Genomic DNA, 20,218 nt, shown 5'->3' with positions numbered 1-20,218 from the left:
TAATTTTTGCTTTAACGTCATAGTTGTTGAATGTTACTTAAACATCAGTACAAAATCGACTAGCCAGATTACAGATATAGGTAATATTCATGACATTGACATGACATCAATCATTTACCATGATATCATAAAGCAGTATTATTTCCAGTGATAACGCTAGACTATCTTAATATTACTGTCATTTTTCCATACTGAAAATAATACTGCTTTCGTGGGCAGTACTGGCTGCATCGTGGTATGGGGACAGGACATTTTTTTTATTGACAATAGGGTAGCGCTTGACCACAATCTCGTCTGATGGTAAGCTAAACTATGGCATAAGTATAAGTAAGCGCGCACCATACGCACTTACTTATAGTATAGGTATAGTATGGGAGGTTCACTCTTCGCTTTAAAATACTACTTGTACGGCACTGTCATGTTTTAACACTGGAAATATACAGCTTAGACAGCATCAAGGGCAGGATAGCAAAACTCACCTCTTTCTATCTTAGGGTCACTATTAGCAGAGTACAACGCGACAGCAGCGTTGTCTCTATACAGGTCTCCGACTTTCGCTTCACATCGGAGTATGGGCGCTCCTCTCTCGTAGTGCGCTGGCCAGAGGTGCACCTGCACGAAGAGTTCTGATAGGAACAGCCCTTCTGGTGCTGGCTGCGCACTATGGAGACCTGGCGTTACCTGGTGAGAAGATAAATAATTGTATGGAGATGTTATTTGATTACCTGATAAATATTTTTATGCATTAATAAGTTTTATACATAGAGATGTTATTACTGTTGTAAAGGTAGTCAATACAATGCGCGAGACAAATGTTATAAAGTAAATTTACTATAAATAGAGAAGAAGGAAGAGAAGGTTTTTCCTCCTTTGGGGAAAAACATTGTATTAACAATTATTCGAATAAAATAATTATAATCAGTAACGTCTCTGACAGTGATACCTTGGTAGGTCATTATGATATAATAATAGTCAAAATTGATAAATGAATTTAAGAATTTTATGTCTAAATGCTAGCAGCTAGATTATTAATGCTATACCTACTATATTTTCAATATATCATAGTATCATAGTTATTTGAATTGACAATTTGTCCTAGATTGCTAATAAGGTACAAAGTTATGCCTCGCAACGTGATCATTAATAAATTAAAAGAAAATATTAAAATGGCTTCACAAGTCAACTTTGAAATTAATTAACATAAATCTTAACATTTAACGCTTTGTGAATTTGTAATAACGATTCAAAAGATTGAAAAAGCATACTTTTACTAAGATATTAAAGTGTCTGATTGAATAATGTTTATGGAATGATTTCTAGGAAATGTAATGGAAAAATAAGATAAAGACAAAACATAATTACGTATCGTCTATTGTTATTCAGTACACATACTAATTCTTATTTGTACAAATCATATTCTTGATGTAACTATAAATGTAATTATAGACGAAACGAACCTAGAGCTAGAGCAAGAGCAATATTTCGTGATCTTTTAGTGTAAACGAAAACTCGTATTCAGTGTTGTTCAGCAATGTTTATTCAAATACTGACCCGGAACTTCAACATTCATAATATTATTATGATAACAAGATCATATAAAATTGATAATAACATGATAACATAAACTTTGGACAAATCTACGTATATTTTATTACAAACATTATCCCTTTGAAGTAACGTATGATTGCCCGAAAATTTGTAAATTGGCCCAATCAAATATTCTGTTTATGGAAATAAATTGGAACATTAGGAAAGGTATATTTCGTTATTCGGGTCGAGTTTGTGAATACCTAACGTTGTTTGTTATTGTTTTAGTATTTATTGCGTATTTGGAAAAGCTTTATGAACTTTTCGGCTCGGACCAGAATAATAACTTTATTTGGTATTGAATTATGATGTAGGTATAAAAGAGAATCCTGAAATAAGCTTGTGTTTATAATCGTGCATACTTGAATTCATTTTAAATAAGGTTTAGCAAAGGTTGAGTTGTCAAATGAGGAATATGTTTTTTTACATTACAATATTTACATACTAATGGTATGAAACTGGACTGTTTGATCATTTGTTAGTTTGGTTAAACACGCTAACACACGCTAACGTACGCACGGTCAGACCAATAGAAGCGGGGCAATGCAGGTAAAACCGCGGGGCACAGTTAGTTCGTTTATATTTTGTTACAAAATACTCTTGTTATTTAATATAATTGTCTTTATATTAATACACAATAGCACGTCTACCTTTACATTTTGTAATGTTACTGTAGTGATAAAATATCTTTGTTTTCGCATTAAAATGTAGATTTATCGAATGCATGTTTCATCGCGATACGTGCAGTGGAAAACAAATGGGAGTCGTTAGAATGGGATCGGTATTTATCCATCAGGATCGCCATTTTTCTTTTTCGTGGTATCGACCACGAAAAAGAAAAATATATTTTAATAAAAAGTACAATTTTTTATATATTTTTAATAAGTAGGTAGGTACCTACATCATTACCTAGAGAAATAATAAGGAGCAGTTATTTTTTATTTTGTTGAAGAGCAAAGCACTAGCACTAGCATTCATTAAAATTAAACTTATGTAAAGAAATAAAACAGAAGATAATACATTCCTAACGTAGATAAAGCCACATACGTAATCTAGTCAACAATATCCGAAGTTGAAAGCAAACTGAAGTCCGGATCTTTATTGGCTTTCTATCTCTTTCAGAATAACTAAAAATGAGCATGCATTGCAAAAATACTGATCACATTTCTTTTGGTTAAGTTTTATAATTGAAAAGAAAAAAAATATTTGTTTAAACAAAACTATAAAATATAACAGTAGCAAGGTCACTTTCCATAACAAAGATAGTCTTGTACAAATAATAGATAAAATTAAATTATATCTTCAATTAATTAAACAATTAAAACCTCTAAATTCATGCAACTTTGTTCGTAAATCAAAATAAAACAACGCGACCATCAACCTGCATAAATTCATAAACTTATAATTTCCACCAGTTTATTTGGCTCATTTGCATTTTGACGCATTCCACCAAAACTTGCATAATTGACTTAACTAAAACTTATTCTATGCTAACATTTAATTACCTCAGTTTTGCAGAAACTAAGTTCAATTGAAGTTATTCGAAACCGTAACTAATTCGCATAAGCATGATTGCTGAAATTTCTAGGAATATTGAGTTTCTTTGTAAGGATTCTTTCAAATTATGTGATTGTAACCTTTAGTAGAATTATTTTAAAGGTGATATTTGCATGTCAGTATATTTATTTCGTATTCTATTTAATTATTACCCTGTCATTAATTAAATTTTAGAATTATACAAGAGGATGTATGTTTGTTCTTATTTCACGAGAAAACAATTAAACGGATTTTAATAGCTGTGTAGCTTTTTACCAGAACAACACACAAGCACATATACATACTAAGCTTTTGCTCGCGGATTCGACCGCGAGTGAAGCCTTGTGGCACGTCCAGTTATTAGGAAATAATTAACCGTGAGGCAAGGATGCATTTATTGTTTTTCTCTAAACTTTATTCTTTACGGACCATAGGTGGTTAACCTTTTTTAACTTGCTTATTTATTTCTTTATCCTACGGGACTGCCTAGACTCAATTATTGTCTACAAAAAGATATATTTACATACACTTTGGTGGTAAAAATCATCCGTAAAATACTATGACCTCTTTATTATTCATTAAGCAAAACGTGTATTTTCAAATCGTACGAGTATTCATAAAAGAACTATCCTTTTGTTTGCCTAACTTCTATTTTTTATGTTATTTGAAGACCTGTAAATTGTAATATCTTTAATAATTATATCAAACTAGCAAACCCGGCGAACTCCGTTTCGCCACCAGAGACACCTTTTCTTTGCTATAAACCTCACGGAGCCCGAGGCCTTTCCAACGAATGCAAAACCGTGGAAATCGGTTCGTGCGCTCTGGAGTTATAGCGTCAGGAAGGAAATCCCGACTTATTTTTATATAAGTACTAGCGGTCTGCCCCGGCTTCGCCCGTGGTACATATGAAAAATAGATGTTGGCCGATTCTCAGACTTACCCGATATGCACAGAAAATTTCATGAGAATCGGTCCACCCGTTTCGGAGGAGTATGCAGACTAACATTGTGACACGAGAATTTTATATATAAGAAGTAGATTACTAAATTAAATCACCTTTGATTTTGACGGTAAGTTCAGCATTTATAATTAATTAATAAGTACGGAGTGAGTTGTTGTTTCTTCATCTTTTTCTATAATTATATATTGATTATGTTACACGTGTAAGATATATAATCTTATAATTAACAAGCTTGATCTGGATACGCTCGAGTTGAACTGAGATAAAACAAAATAAATATAATATGTTATATTATCATCCAGAATTATATTAACGTATCAGGAATTATTTTATTTGGTTAGTTTATTAATAGTATTACTGTTTTCTTGTGTTATGAATATTATGAGAACACATAGAACTAGAACTTTTAGAAATTAAATACTTTTTACGGATGTTAAATGCGATTTATTCATAAAATAAAATAAATTAACGTTTACTAGATATGTGTTGAACTTTGGTATTCATTCGAATCCCAGAAATAAAAATGCACAGTATGGTTAGATGATAGATTATATTTTACAATACAAGAAAAAAAGCAAAATAAGGAAGCGATCCAATTGCCTTAATCCTGCAGGGAATGCCCCGGGTGTATATAAAAGGTAATATAATATACATACAAGGAAACAATATTATCGTGTTGTTTACCTATAAGTCAAAAACCACTATTACAATACTAATAAGTAATAACATAAGTCCAATTCTTTACAATATATCGCTTACTAGCTGTGCTCCGCGGTTTTACCCGCAGTGCTCCGCTCCTGTCGGTCTTAGCGAGATGATATTATATAGCCTTCCTCGATAAATGGGCTATCTAGCGCAGAAATAATTTTTCCAGTAGTTCCTGAGATTAGCGTGTTCAAACAAACAAAAAAAGAAACTCTTCAGCTTTATAATATTAAAATAATAAGTATACATATTATATCGCTTATTTTACAACAGCCCATTAAAACCGCAAACTACAAAAAACTCGTAGGTATTTACTATAAGCGTACACACTAATTACCCCTTTCACTTTGTACAGCTTCTTTCACTAATTTACTATTAATTTTCACACGGAAACTGTTATAGCGCGAAGTAATTACGGGCCACAGTGGAAGTTTAAAGTTTTTCAGCACCTCGTAACGTTTATGCTTCCAGTTAATGAGATAAGGTTGGGTCGCCTAAGATCGGATGTGACATAAGATCGGATGCATGGAATAACTCGCAAACTAGGCAATATTCTCTACTGCTACCAACACTACTAGATCCGCCATTTTGTTCTGCCCCTCTCTTCACTCTGCGGCCGGCCAGCGACCAGACGGGACGTGTACACAGGTGATTTAGCAAAAAAGGTGTATTTTGTGGCGAAAATCGTCGATCCGATCTTACCTACAAAATTTTGATGGCTCATTGTGGAGAGTACTTTCATTGAAATAATGTAATTAATTATTTTGGGGCAGAATTAGCGAATCCTCTTTCCATCTGTATACTTTGATTACGCCTAGGACGTTCACAACCCAAGATCCGATCTTCCCTCCCAATGCCGAAGATCGGACCGAAGTTTAGCTCTTGACTGCGCCTTATGCAATAATGCGCAATAATTATTAACTTTTAATATATTTAACTATCCAATGACGCTATGACTATCAGACCTTAGGTACATTTTCATTATTTAGTCCTAGAACACGGAGGATAAAAGTTTGAGAAACTTAATTAGGATGAGGAGGGAAGACCGGACTAAAAAAACGCAATAATAAAAAAAACTTCTTTGTCAAATTTTTTGAGGAATTTCCTGACTCAATCATTGATGCTCAATGTATGGACGTAAGTCCGGATGTTTTCCTAATGTTCACATTATTATTAAACGCATAGAAGTGAAGATACTACATAGTCCGATCTTCGGCCGAACTGTTATTTTCTTCACTATGGTAAGTCGAAAAAAGTCTGCTTTTTAGGCTATAAATTTGCTTAGATAGATAGCATCTACGCAAACCAAAAAATTAGGGGTTAAACAATATTTTCTTGTCATCAATTTACAGTTGACCGCAACAGAAAAACGACATCGAATCATGAGAAATAAAATAAAAAATACAGTACGTATAAAATTTTCGGCATATGCGTCCGATCTTAGGCGACCCAACCTTATGGAATTGCTTTGAAAATAAAGTAGTTATAGTTGTATAGTTAGTGTAGTCGCTTATAGTTAATACTAGCTGCGCTTCGCAGTTTCACCCGCGTGGCTTCGCTCCTGTTTGTCTTAGCGTAAATATATTATAGCCTTTATAGCCTTCCTCGATAAATGGCTGATGGCTTTCTAACACCGAAAGAATTTTTCAAATCCGACCAGTAGTTTCTGAGTAAACGCGTTCAAACAAACAAACTGTTCAAAAATTGTAACATTTGCTTCCAATTTAACGCATAACTTTTCCTTGGATTATAATCTATTCAAGTTAGTGAATTCTGCACTGAGTTCATAAATGTTTGTTTCGTGTGCGTCAGGAAAAAGAATGTTGGTAATACTTTGTTACTTTGTATCCAATACGAAGCAAAGCCACAGATTAAATCTAGTTTCTAAAACGACACACAGCAAAGTAAACAAGTTTGTTTTCAGATCGTAAATTTACCTCATAAATAAGTTTAGCGCAGAAAGTTTTGAATTTTGATTCTTCTATCGAGTTATTTGGAGTCAGAAATCTAGAAACAGTTTTATAAGTCGGGCCAATTTATTATCGTCCAAAAACTAATTTATCTAGGAGTTTTCTGTTGTTTATGTTAAGAAAAAGTAAGATTTTATTGAAAAGTAGTTTTTACATTTATCGATAAACAACACAATGACGTCACTAAACTTTTTACGCCTGTTTTCTTATGTATAAATAAATATATATATATATAATATATATATATTTCAGGACAATTTTCACACACACCACAATCTGATCCCATAGAGAGCTTTCGCTTGTGTTATGGAAACCAGATGGCTGATAAACATACATATATAATTTTTAAATAAATAATTATATAGATAATTAACACCCAGATACAGGGCAAACATCTATGTTCTTCACACAAATATTTGCCCCGGGTGGGAATCGAACCCACGACCTCTGGCTTAGAAGGCAGGGCCACTACCAACCAAGCCAACCCGTCAGTCAAATAAATTCACAATCTTTCCAAATCGTCAAATTAGTGGATTCTACTTAACTTGTTCTTTTGCAGCCGAGAGACTTAAGAGCCTCTCAAATATAATCTTGTCCGGATTACAAAATTAAGAAACGTTAAATATTTGATGGTACAAAATTTTATTCCGGGACCAGAATAATGAAAGAAGGCTCTTTAAATAATCATATTACTCCAATATTCAGTAGCTTAACCCTTAATTTGGCACTGTATGTACCGTCATACATGAACTTGAAAAAAAAAATTGTTAAAATAATTACATCTTCCGTGTGGAAAATTAACATTCTTATGTTGCAACACTATCTGTTATTGGGTGGAAAAAATAAACACACATGTAGCAACATTTATTTTGCCATAAATTGAAAAAAATGGCTACCCGGCGAACGTCAACTGCGTTGTCCAAGGTATTTATTCTATTATTATGAATATTACTTAGTTTAGGACAGGTGTAATGACTAAAATGTATGCTTTATTGTGTAATGAAATAAGTGTGATAATAATTGTGATGTTTCTATTACATTGAATGGTTCTATTTTGATCACTAACATGATGTATGACGTGACATACACTGCCAAGTTTGTAACGAAACACCCGCCATTTTGTTTGTATGTCAGGGCATACATTGCCAATTTGAGGATGCTTTTTTTTATATACTTGGTTTTATAGCAAGCTTTATTTTCTTTGTCGGCAGCAAAAATTTCTAACTCGTGGTGGTAGAATTTTAGCGCTTGTGCCTGCTGAGCATGCACCCTCTGACGGTAGCGATGAATTACGTGTGCGCACCCCGCTTTCCGCGACATCTTCTTCTGCACCTTCTATAGATAAGCTCAATGGAAAGGCCCAATTTTTTAGATGATGATGAAGACCCTCCCGACCAGAATGTTCAACTCACACCAATTTTTCGAAGCGTGTATTCAAGCCCGTCCCTAGAACCAAATTGTAAAAAAATTCCAATCCTGAGTGACATTCCGTCACTCCCAGCAACCCCTGCACTTCCTGAACCCCCCGCACCGCCTGAACCAACAGCAAGTGGCTCCATAACTGGCTTAGTTGCAGCTCGCATAAGGGCTTCTTCCAAGTCGCGTCCCAGAAATACCAGATCGCAACGGCCCACTGTTTCTGCTGTTAGACGATCTAGACGAATCACCAAGTTCACTCTGAACTATCAGTGGAAAAAAACGGTTTTTCGACACAAGGCAACTGTAGAAGAAGACTCAGATCTTACCGACATATTAAACGAAACTTCACTCAGTTATTTCTATAAATTCTTTTCCCCTAACGTTTTAGTAGACATCGTAGAGCAAACAAACTCATACGCAGTATTCAAAACTGGGCGCTCTCTTGGCTTGACCGAAGATGAATTGCGAGATTTTTTAGCAATTCATATTATAATGGGTGTTGTTAGTATGCCATCGTACACCGATTACTGGAGTTTGCGGTACAGATACGATCCCATAGCCGATTTGATGTCTCTAAAACGGTATCAACAATGAATATCGGCACTTGGCAATGTATGCTGTGACATACACTGTTTTTCAGGAAATCTGAAGTTCCTATATTTTTTTTACCATTTTTTTGGAACACCTATAAATGTCTACAATAAATTTTTATAAAAATAAAATTGATTTTATTACATTTTATTCTTTGCCAAATTAAGGGTTAAAAGATTATTTATGTCTGTTCATTCAACTAAGATAAGGATACTGCTTTCCGAATCGGTGGTAAATGTTAAAAAATATGTAATGACGTTTCAAAAGTGCTTCTAAAAGAAGTCTAATTGAATAAATAAATGTTTGAGTTTGAGTTTGATAAGATGTTTATGTACTACGTAAGCTAGAGGCTTGTACTGGCTCGGTTGAATCTTGAAAAAAAATTCCCATGTTCATCTATAATAATGTAGCTTTTTAATGATAAAATAATTTTAAAACGTTGGCGTAGTTTGATAAAACCGCCATTTCGACACAGTGGTTTACACATGATTGCAGAATCGAGAGGTCCTGATTCTAAGTAAATTTATCAGTGAAACAGATGATCATGCATCTGCCCCCTAGGGGACACGTGACTTCGATTTTGTAGTAGTTTTAAGTCAAACAATAACAAACAAACATCTCTTTATAACATGATTGATACCGACTTCACCCGAGAGGCTCCGCTCCTGTTGGACTTAGCGTGATGATAATATATGGCCTATAGCCTCGATGGATGGGCTATCTAAGACCAAATTAATTTTTCAAATCGGACCAGTAGTTCCTGAGAATAGCGCGTTTAAACAAACTCTTCAGGTTTATAATTTTAGTATAGATTTAAATGGTTAACTTACAGGAATATCATTGATGAAGAATGTCAGTTCTGACGGCGGGCGACCTGGACCAGACGTGCAGTTAGCTCGAAGCACATCACCTGGCATGTAGTAGTGCTGGCTTGTGTGTATCGTCGGTGATGAGGGTGGTAGCACTGGAAAATGGACTTAATGTAGAAGGTGATATGGTATGTTATACAATGTTTTGTACAATAAAATTCATTTTGAAAATTAATATTCATTATAATTTTGCAATTATAAGCTACCAAATATAATTAATACATATAAAATTTTCATAATTCAACACTAATCTTTAAAATTCATGGTTTCATCACATTTTTTATAATCTGCCAACAAATTAGGGTACTAATTTATTGGCAGATTATAAAAAATGTGATTCTTTGAAATTTCGTTCTTCATTTCAAAATTAAAACTAAATACATATAGCAAACTATTCAGGAAATATTAAAGTAAACTTTTGCAGTTTCAGGTGTGACAGAAAGGTCCATAAGTTTCGATACAACAACTGCAAACGACTCTAACTAGTTGCAGAATGTTTTAGATACTGAATCTGCCAATATTCCGAACAAGAATAAAAGTACATCATATCTACGTACATACAAATACGAGTTCGACTTGCTAGCAATAATTGTTCAAGATATCAGCTTACAAATTCCATAAATCCGTCAGACCAATATTGATCTTCAGGACATGATGATAAAGATGATTTTAACTTACCAACAACATCCATAGTGTTGGAAACGATAGACGTGGCGAAGGAAGGCGCATCGGCTGTGACCTCACAACTGAAGTTACCGGACAGACCGAAGCTAACCCTTGTTAGGACTACTTGACTCTGGTTCGATCTGGCCAACTGTGGACAAGATATTTATTAGACTTCTCAATGCACCGGTTGATATAATACCCGGTAGATTATAGTTTGAGAATAAGGTACAATCTGTTTTTAGTAATTTCAAAATTGTTGTATGATTATCAGGTATTTATACAAGACAAGGCATATTATCAGATTCCATAGAGAAGCATAGATAATAGATGGCATGGCGACAAACGTTCGAGTATATTTTTTAAAATAGAGTATGAGTTGCTACAGATATTTTGAAGTTGAGTATATGTATAAATATCACATATAAATAAAATTGTACGTGAGGAAACTTTTTATTAAATTGCATGTTATAATATATCTTGACGTTGTTTTATTTATTGTAACGGCTCGCAATTACCTTAGAGACTATTAATAACTTATTCTAAGAAAACGCTTTGAACCTATGTGTAATTTTATTTTCACAATAAATGAGTACACTGATTAATAAGGGAATCCAATTTAATAATTTTAATACAACACAGATTTCATTAACATCCATAATTAATTACATACATTTTTATCAATCAATAATCAATCCAAATATACGTATATAATCTCCAACACGTGTAACCCAAGAAAAATAATGTTGCACAGCCACAATAGCATGTAATCCCCAGATTATTTTTGACAATCTGTATTTCCAATAAAAAGCTCCAATACCCGACCCCAAACCAGAGTTGTATAAAAATGGCGATTCTGCAATTTCAATTTGATCCTGACCATTACGAGTAGCAATAAAGGCCTAATAGCTGATTGAAAGCTTCGACAATAGGCATCATTCATTACTGATCCATATTCAGGCTATAGGCTATCATATTCCAGGGTATTTTACGATGTAAGAGAACATGAAACAACACTTAATTGATAAATAACGACGGTAACTGTAGATCGTAATTCTGATACTTTCAACCATGGACGTATAAAAAAAGACGGACGCCGTATTACGAACAAACAACGTGAAGCCACCATAGTAAGCTAGCGATCGTGTAAAGACAATAAACACGCACACACTCTCACCATAGTAAGCTAGTCGGCCGCCATTACGTCGTGAACTACCGACTGATTAACTGCGTCACTGTTTCACAAAAAATATTTAAAATGCTGTCTTGCGTGGTTAAATGGTGTTGCAACAGTACAATTTTAAATAACAAAACACGAGGGATTACATTCCACAGGAAAGCAAGTTATTTATTTTATGTTTTAATGACAAAATTATTACGGCAAAATTTATAGAAAAAAATACAGCCGCCATTGTCAACAGGACAGCTGTTGCCATGGCAACATGGCACACACACATGGATGTTTCGCCGCCATTACTAGGCTTCACTCAATGTTTAGGCGATATACCGTCCGTCTTTTTTTATACGTCCATGCTTTCAACGAAGTATTTATAAGTATCTGCAATGTTGAGTCTCTGATTCGCTGTAGTTGGACATTCAATATTAGTTTGCTGCAATACTATTGAAGGACTATTCAACAAACTGGAACAAATTAGTTAAGTCTTTACAGTAAGTTTGTATAAAGTAACGTGATAGTATGAATTTATAGAATCATTTAATTGGAACACTATTTTTTTTGTCCATGGAATGATTTTAGCATCTATAGGAAATCCATACTAATATTATAAATGCGAAAGTAACTCTGTCTGTCTGTCTGTTACTCAATCACGCCTGAACTACTGAACCAATTTGCATGAAATTTGGTATAGATATATTTTGATACCCTAGCAAGGACATAGGATAGGTTTTATCCCGGAAATCCTACGGGAACGGTCTCTGAAAACGCGGGCGAAGCCGCGGGCGGAAAGCTAGTTATAAATATCTATTAAAATATGTTCTCTTTTATTAAAGGTTTAAATTGAAAAAAAGGTAAATAATTGTACGTTTGTAGATAAATAAAGCCTCCAATTCCTGGATACTATAGATAAATATGAGAATCCAAGAATCCAATTCATAATAATATAAAGATTATACTTTCATTAGCCACATCAACAATAAACACGTCCACATCAGAACAAAACTAATCCAACGCTAAGAAAACTGTAACTAGATAGAATAAAACACGAAACGTATTTTTGTACTTGGCCATTCAATCATTTTCCCGCCACGAAACAAAAGGAAAACCTTGAGTCCAATGGATTGCAGGCCACATTTTACCGTCCGTTGTATACCGGCTTAACCCGTTCAAGCTCAGCTGTACAATACAAAGGGGGAGCAAAATGACCCATCGTGTTATTATCGTGACTGCGAAATAAGAGGTAGATAAAGGGTTGAATTTATGAACATCTGGGTTGAGCGTTGTTATAAAAAGTTCTGGAATAGTCGATGGGAATAAAGAGCACGCGATATTCTAGACTGTTAAGATTCCTTTGATCTATAGTTTGTTAGAGCTCACGCAATGTCTGTGAGGTTTTAATTGGATAGGAAATAGACCGTGTTTATTCTGTCATGTAATGAATGAAGTACTCTAGATAAAAGAAGACAATATTTTGAAGTAAACTGGATAAAATAAGTTCTGAGATATTTAGGGTATGGTGTGGATGGTTTTATGAAATTGCAGCTGCATTATAACTAATTACAATGGTTGATATCTTAATTTTTTAATTGAAGTGAAACTTATTTAGGTACGTTGACAGAAAAATTTGAAGTTTATGTCGCGTCTGGCAATACCTCAAATATATCAAAATTATGCTATTAGATTCATCTTTGGCTTGCGCAAATATGATCATATATCAGAATTTCGCTCAAAACTCAACTGGCTGCCGATCCGACTTCGCCGGAATACTCACATCCTTTCCCTCCTATACACTATCCTCTTTGATCCTAGATCCCCATCCTACCTCAAAAATAGATTCGTGTTCTTGGGTTCTTCTCATGAACTCGATTTACGCTCCATAGATAACCTTACGCTTCGCATGCCCGCTCACAAAACTCGTTTCTACGATGCTTCCTTTACCGTGCAAGCTGTAAGGCTGTGGAACTCGCTCCCTATCAATATCAGGAAAGCTCAAACTATCAGCTCCTTCAAGTTTCTGGTCAAACAACATTTCCTTCACAACTTGTAACATTTAGTTATTTTATCCTTTCTAATATGTCTTATTCTCATATTGTTCTTCTCTTTCCATTATGTATATTGTATATAATATTATATTTGTATTTATGTATATATTCTTGTATTCTTAAATACTTTTTTGCACGTTTTATAATACTCCGCTATGCTCCTTCTACTTTCCAACTGTTTTTTCTTCAAACTTTTCCTATATCCTAAGGTTGCCTGGAAGATATCGCTTCTTAGCGATAAGGCCGCCTATATTGTACCGCATCTCATTACTCTAAGTGTATTACTTTTCTTTGTTTGTTATGTGTGTGCAATAAAGTGTTTATTATTATTACCGCCACGTCATGGAGAAAGGTGACGATTTTGGTATCTTTGAATCTTGCCAAAGGAGTTTAACTTCTGACACATGTGCTCGGCACACACGCTCTTTTTTTCACCCTTCCGGTGGAGGAATTTCAGTTCTTCACATTTTAAGATGAGTAGATGGTTACGAGTAAGATCCTATAAATCAGAAAGAACTTGACAACAAAACTGTTAAAACGTTAAAACTGTTAATGATTAACAATTGAAGCATTTCCTCTAAAGCCCTCAATCACTTGTCCATTTGCAAATGAAGCCAGTCTCAACAGTGCCACGTATTAAGAAAATGAAATTTCAATTAATTGTGCTATCCTAAATGTCATTGCAACAATGGGGCTTAAAGATAACAATTACAGTGTATTATAGGATATACGAGAGGCAGAGGCTTTACACAGAGTTTGGTGTTTGTGAAACGATGAGGGGATTGGACATTTCCATAAGAAGTAATGTGCTATAGTTTAGTTTTGCATTTGTGATGGCTTCCCTTGAGTTTGCTCTATACTGTACTCTGTAACTTAGCTGAACGGGGCAATTGTAAACATAGTTTGTTTTAATTTGTTACTTCAAATCTTCATTGTTATACACAGATGATTCAAATGGATTAAATTTACTTCTAAATTTGTAAGAATTTTATTAAATAACAATGATTGCATCGATTTTGCCAACGTTATAAATTTCTTAACAAGTACATAAACAGTTTCAATAAGTAATTTCAATTTTGAACTAGTTTATGATAAAGGGTATGTTTGAAAAAATGATACAAGTATACTTTAAGCCTAAAGATAATACTTTAGAAAATAACCAAAATATGCCTGATTTAAGCACCTCTATAAAAGTAAAATACATTAAATACAATAGCGCCCACGCTTATCCCTTGTACCACACCCGAAGGCTGGTCTAGGAATTTAATTAATCCAAAAGGGAAGCGTAAATAAATATTGTTGATAACGTGAGAAATATTCAAGTTACATTTGTTTTCTGATTTTAATTTGTTCATGATTTTAGAGAGCTCTGAATATTATAATATCGTGAAAGGACTGGATTTCAGATAAAGGAATCAGATTTACGTAATAATCGTACCCATTTCCATCGAATTTCATCTACACAAATTAATTTGAAGCATCCCCTTCTATCTTGTTTTTCTTTCTCATTTGCACCTTCAAAAATAATATTATAAAAATAATATTTTTCAGTGCCTTTGTTTTTGGTTGTTCTGGCCGATAATAATGTATTATTGGTCATTATAAGTGTTGGAATAAATTGGTGGTAAAAATCAATCTGATGTAGCAGTTTATTCAATACCTATCGAGAAATTCCAAAACCATAAGTTACATTTTAAAAGAGCAACCCTAACAGTTTTTCGTCGTTTCAACTCCGAAGAAACTGCTTCCTTACCTAACAATGGACCAGTTAAAGTAATTCGATTAAGAATAGCTTCTATAAAACTAGTCGAATTTTAAGATAAGGAATTTGAGCCAATTGAGTGTTGAGATCAAAGACCTAAATTTTAACACTAAGGGTTGTAATCTCTAACAATATACAACCTATTTACACACATCTACAATAACACGCACCAACAAACAAGACTAGTAAATCGTTTCTCACAAATACGAAGTTCTAAAAATGGGAATGTGAAGATCTCAAACATCAAATATGTCCTCTATTCGTATATTTGAAGCATTTGGAAATATCTAAGGACCGGTGAACCTAATCTCTAAGGATCCAAATTTCGGGCGTGCCAGTGAAACGCAATTATTTATAGGTGAATGTGGTCATTTTATTTATAGTTCTTTTTTAATATTGCTAATGTCAATATTGTGGGTGTGATAACTTATCCTTTAGTTTTATTTTTCGAGATGAGCTACGATTTGAACGTTGTGACAGTTGCGTAAAACTATACAACCGATTTTAAGAAATTTGTGCATAAACAACCCGAAATTATACCGGATACTGTGTACTTGATATGAATTGGTAAGATAAATGTGCACATTGTTTTCTTTAGTAAAATCTTTAGTTTACACCAGAACCAGTACTTAAAATTAATAATAGTAAACCACTCTATACGCTGCACAAAACACTGGTCTTTTCCTTCATAAAACATAGAAGTTTCTTTTTTTATTGTATTCTTTTGCTCTTCTTATTCTTTTTTCTTGTTCTTTATCAACTGTAATGATTACGGGATAACCACAATACCGAGAGAATAGAAAATGTATACAATTTTTAGTTTTCTTTATATATTATTATACATATTTTAGTATAATTTCGCTATAATTAATTCACGACGCCTTGGTGACGTTTAATCTCACGGATTCCATTATCCACTGAAGGTAGGTGCGTCTATTTTAACGATGACATAATTTCAAGCTTATAATTACTAAGAACAGATTTAGCGATTAAAATCTAGGATAAAATAATTTATTTTTGTTTATATTAATATCATTATAATATTAATTCTTTCGCTCAAAAAAACTTTTTATAATGGATCAAATTTATATATAACAACGCAAGAAGCGTCAAGTTATAAATGATGATGATGACGAAAAAAAATCTATAACCGAAATTGTTTCATCCTATAAAAAGTTATACCAAAATAGTTGAAGTGAGAACTTCCTCCTTTTTTGAAGTCGGCTTATACTATAAGTTCAAATGAAAATACTGAGTGAGAGAGAATCCCCTTAGAAGTTCGTAAGATAAGCTTCTTAGCTGCTCAAAAATAGCTGTTGCTCGCGAAATGGTACAGCCAATACGGGAACTAAAAATTGTAAACTTTAAATCTAATCTATTCCTTTTCCAAAGTTAATTTCAATCTTTCCAGTGTTTGCGTAAAATTCAATATTATTTATCAATCCATACTAATATTATAAATGCGAAAGTAACTCTGTCTGTCTGTCTGTTACTCAATCACGCCTAAACTACTGAACCAATTTGCATGAAATTTGGTATGGAGATATTTTGATACCCGAGAAAGGACATAGGCTACCTTTTATTGCGAAATATGTACCACGGGCGAAGCCGGGGCGGACCACTAGTATCTAATAAGTTTCTGAATAATTATCTGTAAATCTATAGAAATACTCATCTTTGTAAAAAAATGTTAGAGGCCGATATCACTATACTAGAGGTTCTTGACTAGAGAAAATCTTAAGAAGTTTTCTACTTGTGCAGGTATCACCTAAAAACTACTTGAATGCAGTTTTCACCAATATATTACTAGTGATCTAACCTTAATAGGCTCCAAACACAAGAAAGAGAGTATTTTAAACTCAGCAAACGAATCTTTAAACTCCGCGAAGTCGGGATAAAAGTTAGATAAAAAATCTTACAAGAAAAAACACAACTAAGATTATAAGTTTATATTCTGAAAGTGTCGCAACTCGTTTATAGAGGCCCCTATCCAGGTCGCCTTTGAAACTTAATTTCACTACGGATTACTTTTTCTTTTAATATTAACATGGACGTTTATGCTATCCGAGAAATATTTAATAAGGCCAGTTTAATCTTTATGATTTTAAGCGTAAAGCTGTAGAACAATCTTAATAAATATTATAGTAGAATAGTTAATTACGATTTATGATAGACGTGTACATGATGGGGTCAGTAAAAAATGTTTTAGATAAGTAAATATAATATTTTGATCTGGGTTCTTTATAAACACTATTGAATCGATTTAAATAAACGAAGTGTCTAGTCGTCCGCTAAACGGATGAATAAAATAAATTAGTCGTCCGATTACCGGATGAATAAAATAATTTAATCGTCCGATTACCGGATGAATAAAATAATTTAATCGTCCGATTATTCGGATTACTAGATAACCTTTTAACACTAAAGCTAGTTGGGTTGGACTAAAGCAAAGGGGGCGCAGGACTTTTGATGGAGTTGGTGTCATTTTAACACCTATTTATTATTGTTTTATCGTAAAGATAACGCTAATATAAGCATGTTTTATAGGAACAACTTTTCTCTAAAATCAAAAATGGCCGAGATATTCGCCCTCAATTCGTTAGGTTAGGTTTAGGTTAGGTTAGCCTTTAGGTTAGGTTAGGTTAGGTTTCTTAAAAAAAAACTACACAGAAATAGGAGCCCCGCGAAGCGGGGCTCCGTCGACGCGCAAAAAAAAATCTAGTTTAGGTTAGGTTAGCCGTTAGGTTAGGTTAGGTTTCTTTAAAAAAAACTACACAGAAATAGGAGCCCCGCCAAGCGGGGCTCCGTCGACGCGCAAAAAAAAAATCAAATACCTACGTGTGCCCTCCTCCCCCCACAAAAAACCTATAATACGTGCGGCAGTTCTCTAAAGAAACCCCGATAACCTAACTATATAGATAAATAGATTTTATCGGACGATTAAATTATTTTATTCATCCGGTAATCGGACGACTAATTTATTTTATTCATCCGTTTAGCGGACGACTAGCGCTGTCCTTAAATAAAACTTGTTTGGCTTAAGTATTGTATTGTTGACTCGTGACTCGTGACCCTAGAATGTAAAGTATGGTGTTATGAAGGCATTATCAAAAATCTACGCATTTTTTAAGTCTTATGCATCATCAACAGTATCATCTCTTCCTATAACATGATGTATAAACGCAGTTTAATTTCCCGTGTGGAAAAATTAACCGTGTGGAAAACAGAGATATAGGTCGAAAATTACAGAGCTAAATTACATTATAGGTGGACTAGCGGGATCACTTTCTCCAATTAGAAATCATATCTACTGCTATAAGAAATCATAGTTACCCTGGTCATCATAATAGTAAATCGTGGTAGAAAAATGCTGCTCTATGCAATATTGATGTCCTATTAATAGTTAAAAATGGACAAGCATTTATTATCATCCAAGATAATAAAGGACAACTGATATTCTATTAATAGTAATTATTATTGTAGTAATGGACAAACTTACATCAACATTGATTCCAGCGAACGGAAAGATCTTAGTAGCCGGTGTCTCGGTAGGCGAGTATCTATAGAACTCATGCCTCCCTCTGTACCACTTGACGGAGTACAGAGGCGCGTCTGTCAGCTCATAGTTACATGCTAGCGTGACGTCAGACCCTCGCTGGACCACGGGTGGTGATATTCGGAGTTCTGTTGCGCGGAGACCTCCTATACCTGAAGAGAACAGCTTGTTAATACGAATATAAACTTATTATAGAGCAATAATAGATAGCTACTTAAATTATAAAAAGAGAGAAGGAAATATACTTAAGGCCTTTACAGAAGGTACTGACAAAATTTCAACGAATTTGTCAAATGCTTTACAAGTTGACTATTAATTAAAATACCTACTTATACATATCTCTTTGTTACAAAATATTTTTTAATATTTCAACCTAGCTAAGTAATGTAAGGAGAACGTTAACTGCTGATAATATTGTAAAAAAATATTTTTAAAATATTAATTACAAATACTTCGCAATTTTAGAGGAACCATTTTACAATCTATCTATAGGTATTCAGTGGTATTTCTGCTAACAAACCAATCTTATAAAATTTTACCCATACCACAATAATACATCCATACTAATATTATAAATGCGAAAGTAACTCTGTCTGTCTGTCTGTTACTCAATCACGCCTAAACTACTGAACCAATTTTCATGAAATTTGGTATGGAGATATTTTGATACCCGAGAAAGGACATAGGCTACTTTTTATCCCGGGAAAATGATGCAATCCCGGAAATCCCACGGGAACGGGAACTATGCGGGTTTTTCTTTGACTGCGCGGGCGAAGCCGCGGGCGGAAACCTAGTAGCATATATAGCATTATTACTTCCGTAGTGTAAGAAGTAATTTACTTCATCCCACTACTTTATAGCCCTTATTTTGTATCAAAATTCCAGGAAACGAGCCCGCAAATTTAATGGGGACCTTTGACAGAATTAAGATGAATATAATTATAATGCGATTATACAAGTGGGCGGTTTATTTGTGTTTGATGTTATTTGAACTTTGAGTTAAGCTAATATTGAATAGTGTTTAAGGTAAACTATTTTAAAATAAACATACTGAGTTCGTAAAAAATACTTATAAAATTCCAGACGCAATTTTTTCAAATAGGTGAATTCTTAAAACTCTATGTGTACATCCATAACAAGCAACCCACCCAACTTTGCCACCAGCACGTGAGCTATCGTTTAAGATTATGTTTTCATAGACAAAATGCTCATATTAGCGAAACGGTATATGTCGGCTGCGCGAAGCTAGAGAAGAAAACATGGATTTCCAGGAAAAATTTAACAAAAATTTTTTGACGTAATTTTGTTGTTTAAGTATTTTTTTCGTGATCAGTGTATGCAAAACTACAAGTTCTTTCGCGCTTAGTAGTTAGTATA

At 33.8% G+C, this 20,218-nt stretch overlaps 1 protein-coding gene across 1 annotated transcript in view; it reads right to left on the bottom strand.

Moving 5' to 3' along the window:
• Positions 1 to 20,218, bottom strand: part of LOC149908644 (uncharacterized) — a 62,033-nt gene that overhangs the window by 2,144 nt on the left and 39,671 nt on the right. The window contains exons 4-7 of the mRNA XM_090102121.1: positions 18,785 to 18,993; positions 10,320 to 10,455; positions 9,603 to 9,736; positions 480 to 681 (exon numbers count right to left, since the gene is read on the bottom strand). Coding sequence (XP_089958247.1) covers positions 480 to 681; positions 9,603 to 9,736; positions 10,320 to 10,455; positions 18,785 to 18,993 — 681 coding nt within the window. The remainder of the gene's footprint in view (positions 1 to 479; positions 682 to 9,602; positions 9,737 to 10,319; positions 10,456 to 18,784; positions 18,994 to 20,218) is intronic.

Source organism: Colias eurytheme, chromosome 5 (assembly GCF_061535395.1).
Source record: "Colias eurytheme isolate Ceu_HAF_F1 chromosome 5, ilColEury1 Martin Lab GWU primary, whole genome shotgun sequence".
Lineage (NCBI taxonomy): Eukaryota > Metazoa > Arthropoda > Insecta > Lepidoptera > Pieridae > Colias > Colias eurytheme.
This window is presented reverse-complemented; position numbering and strand designations above follow the sequence as displayed.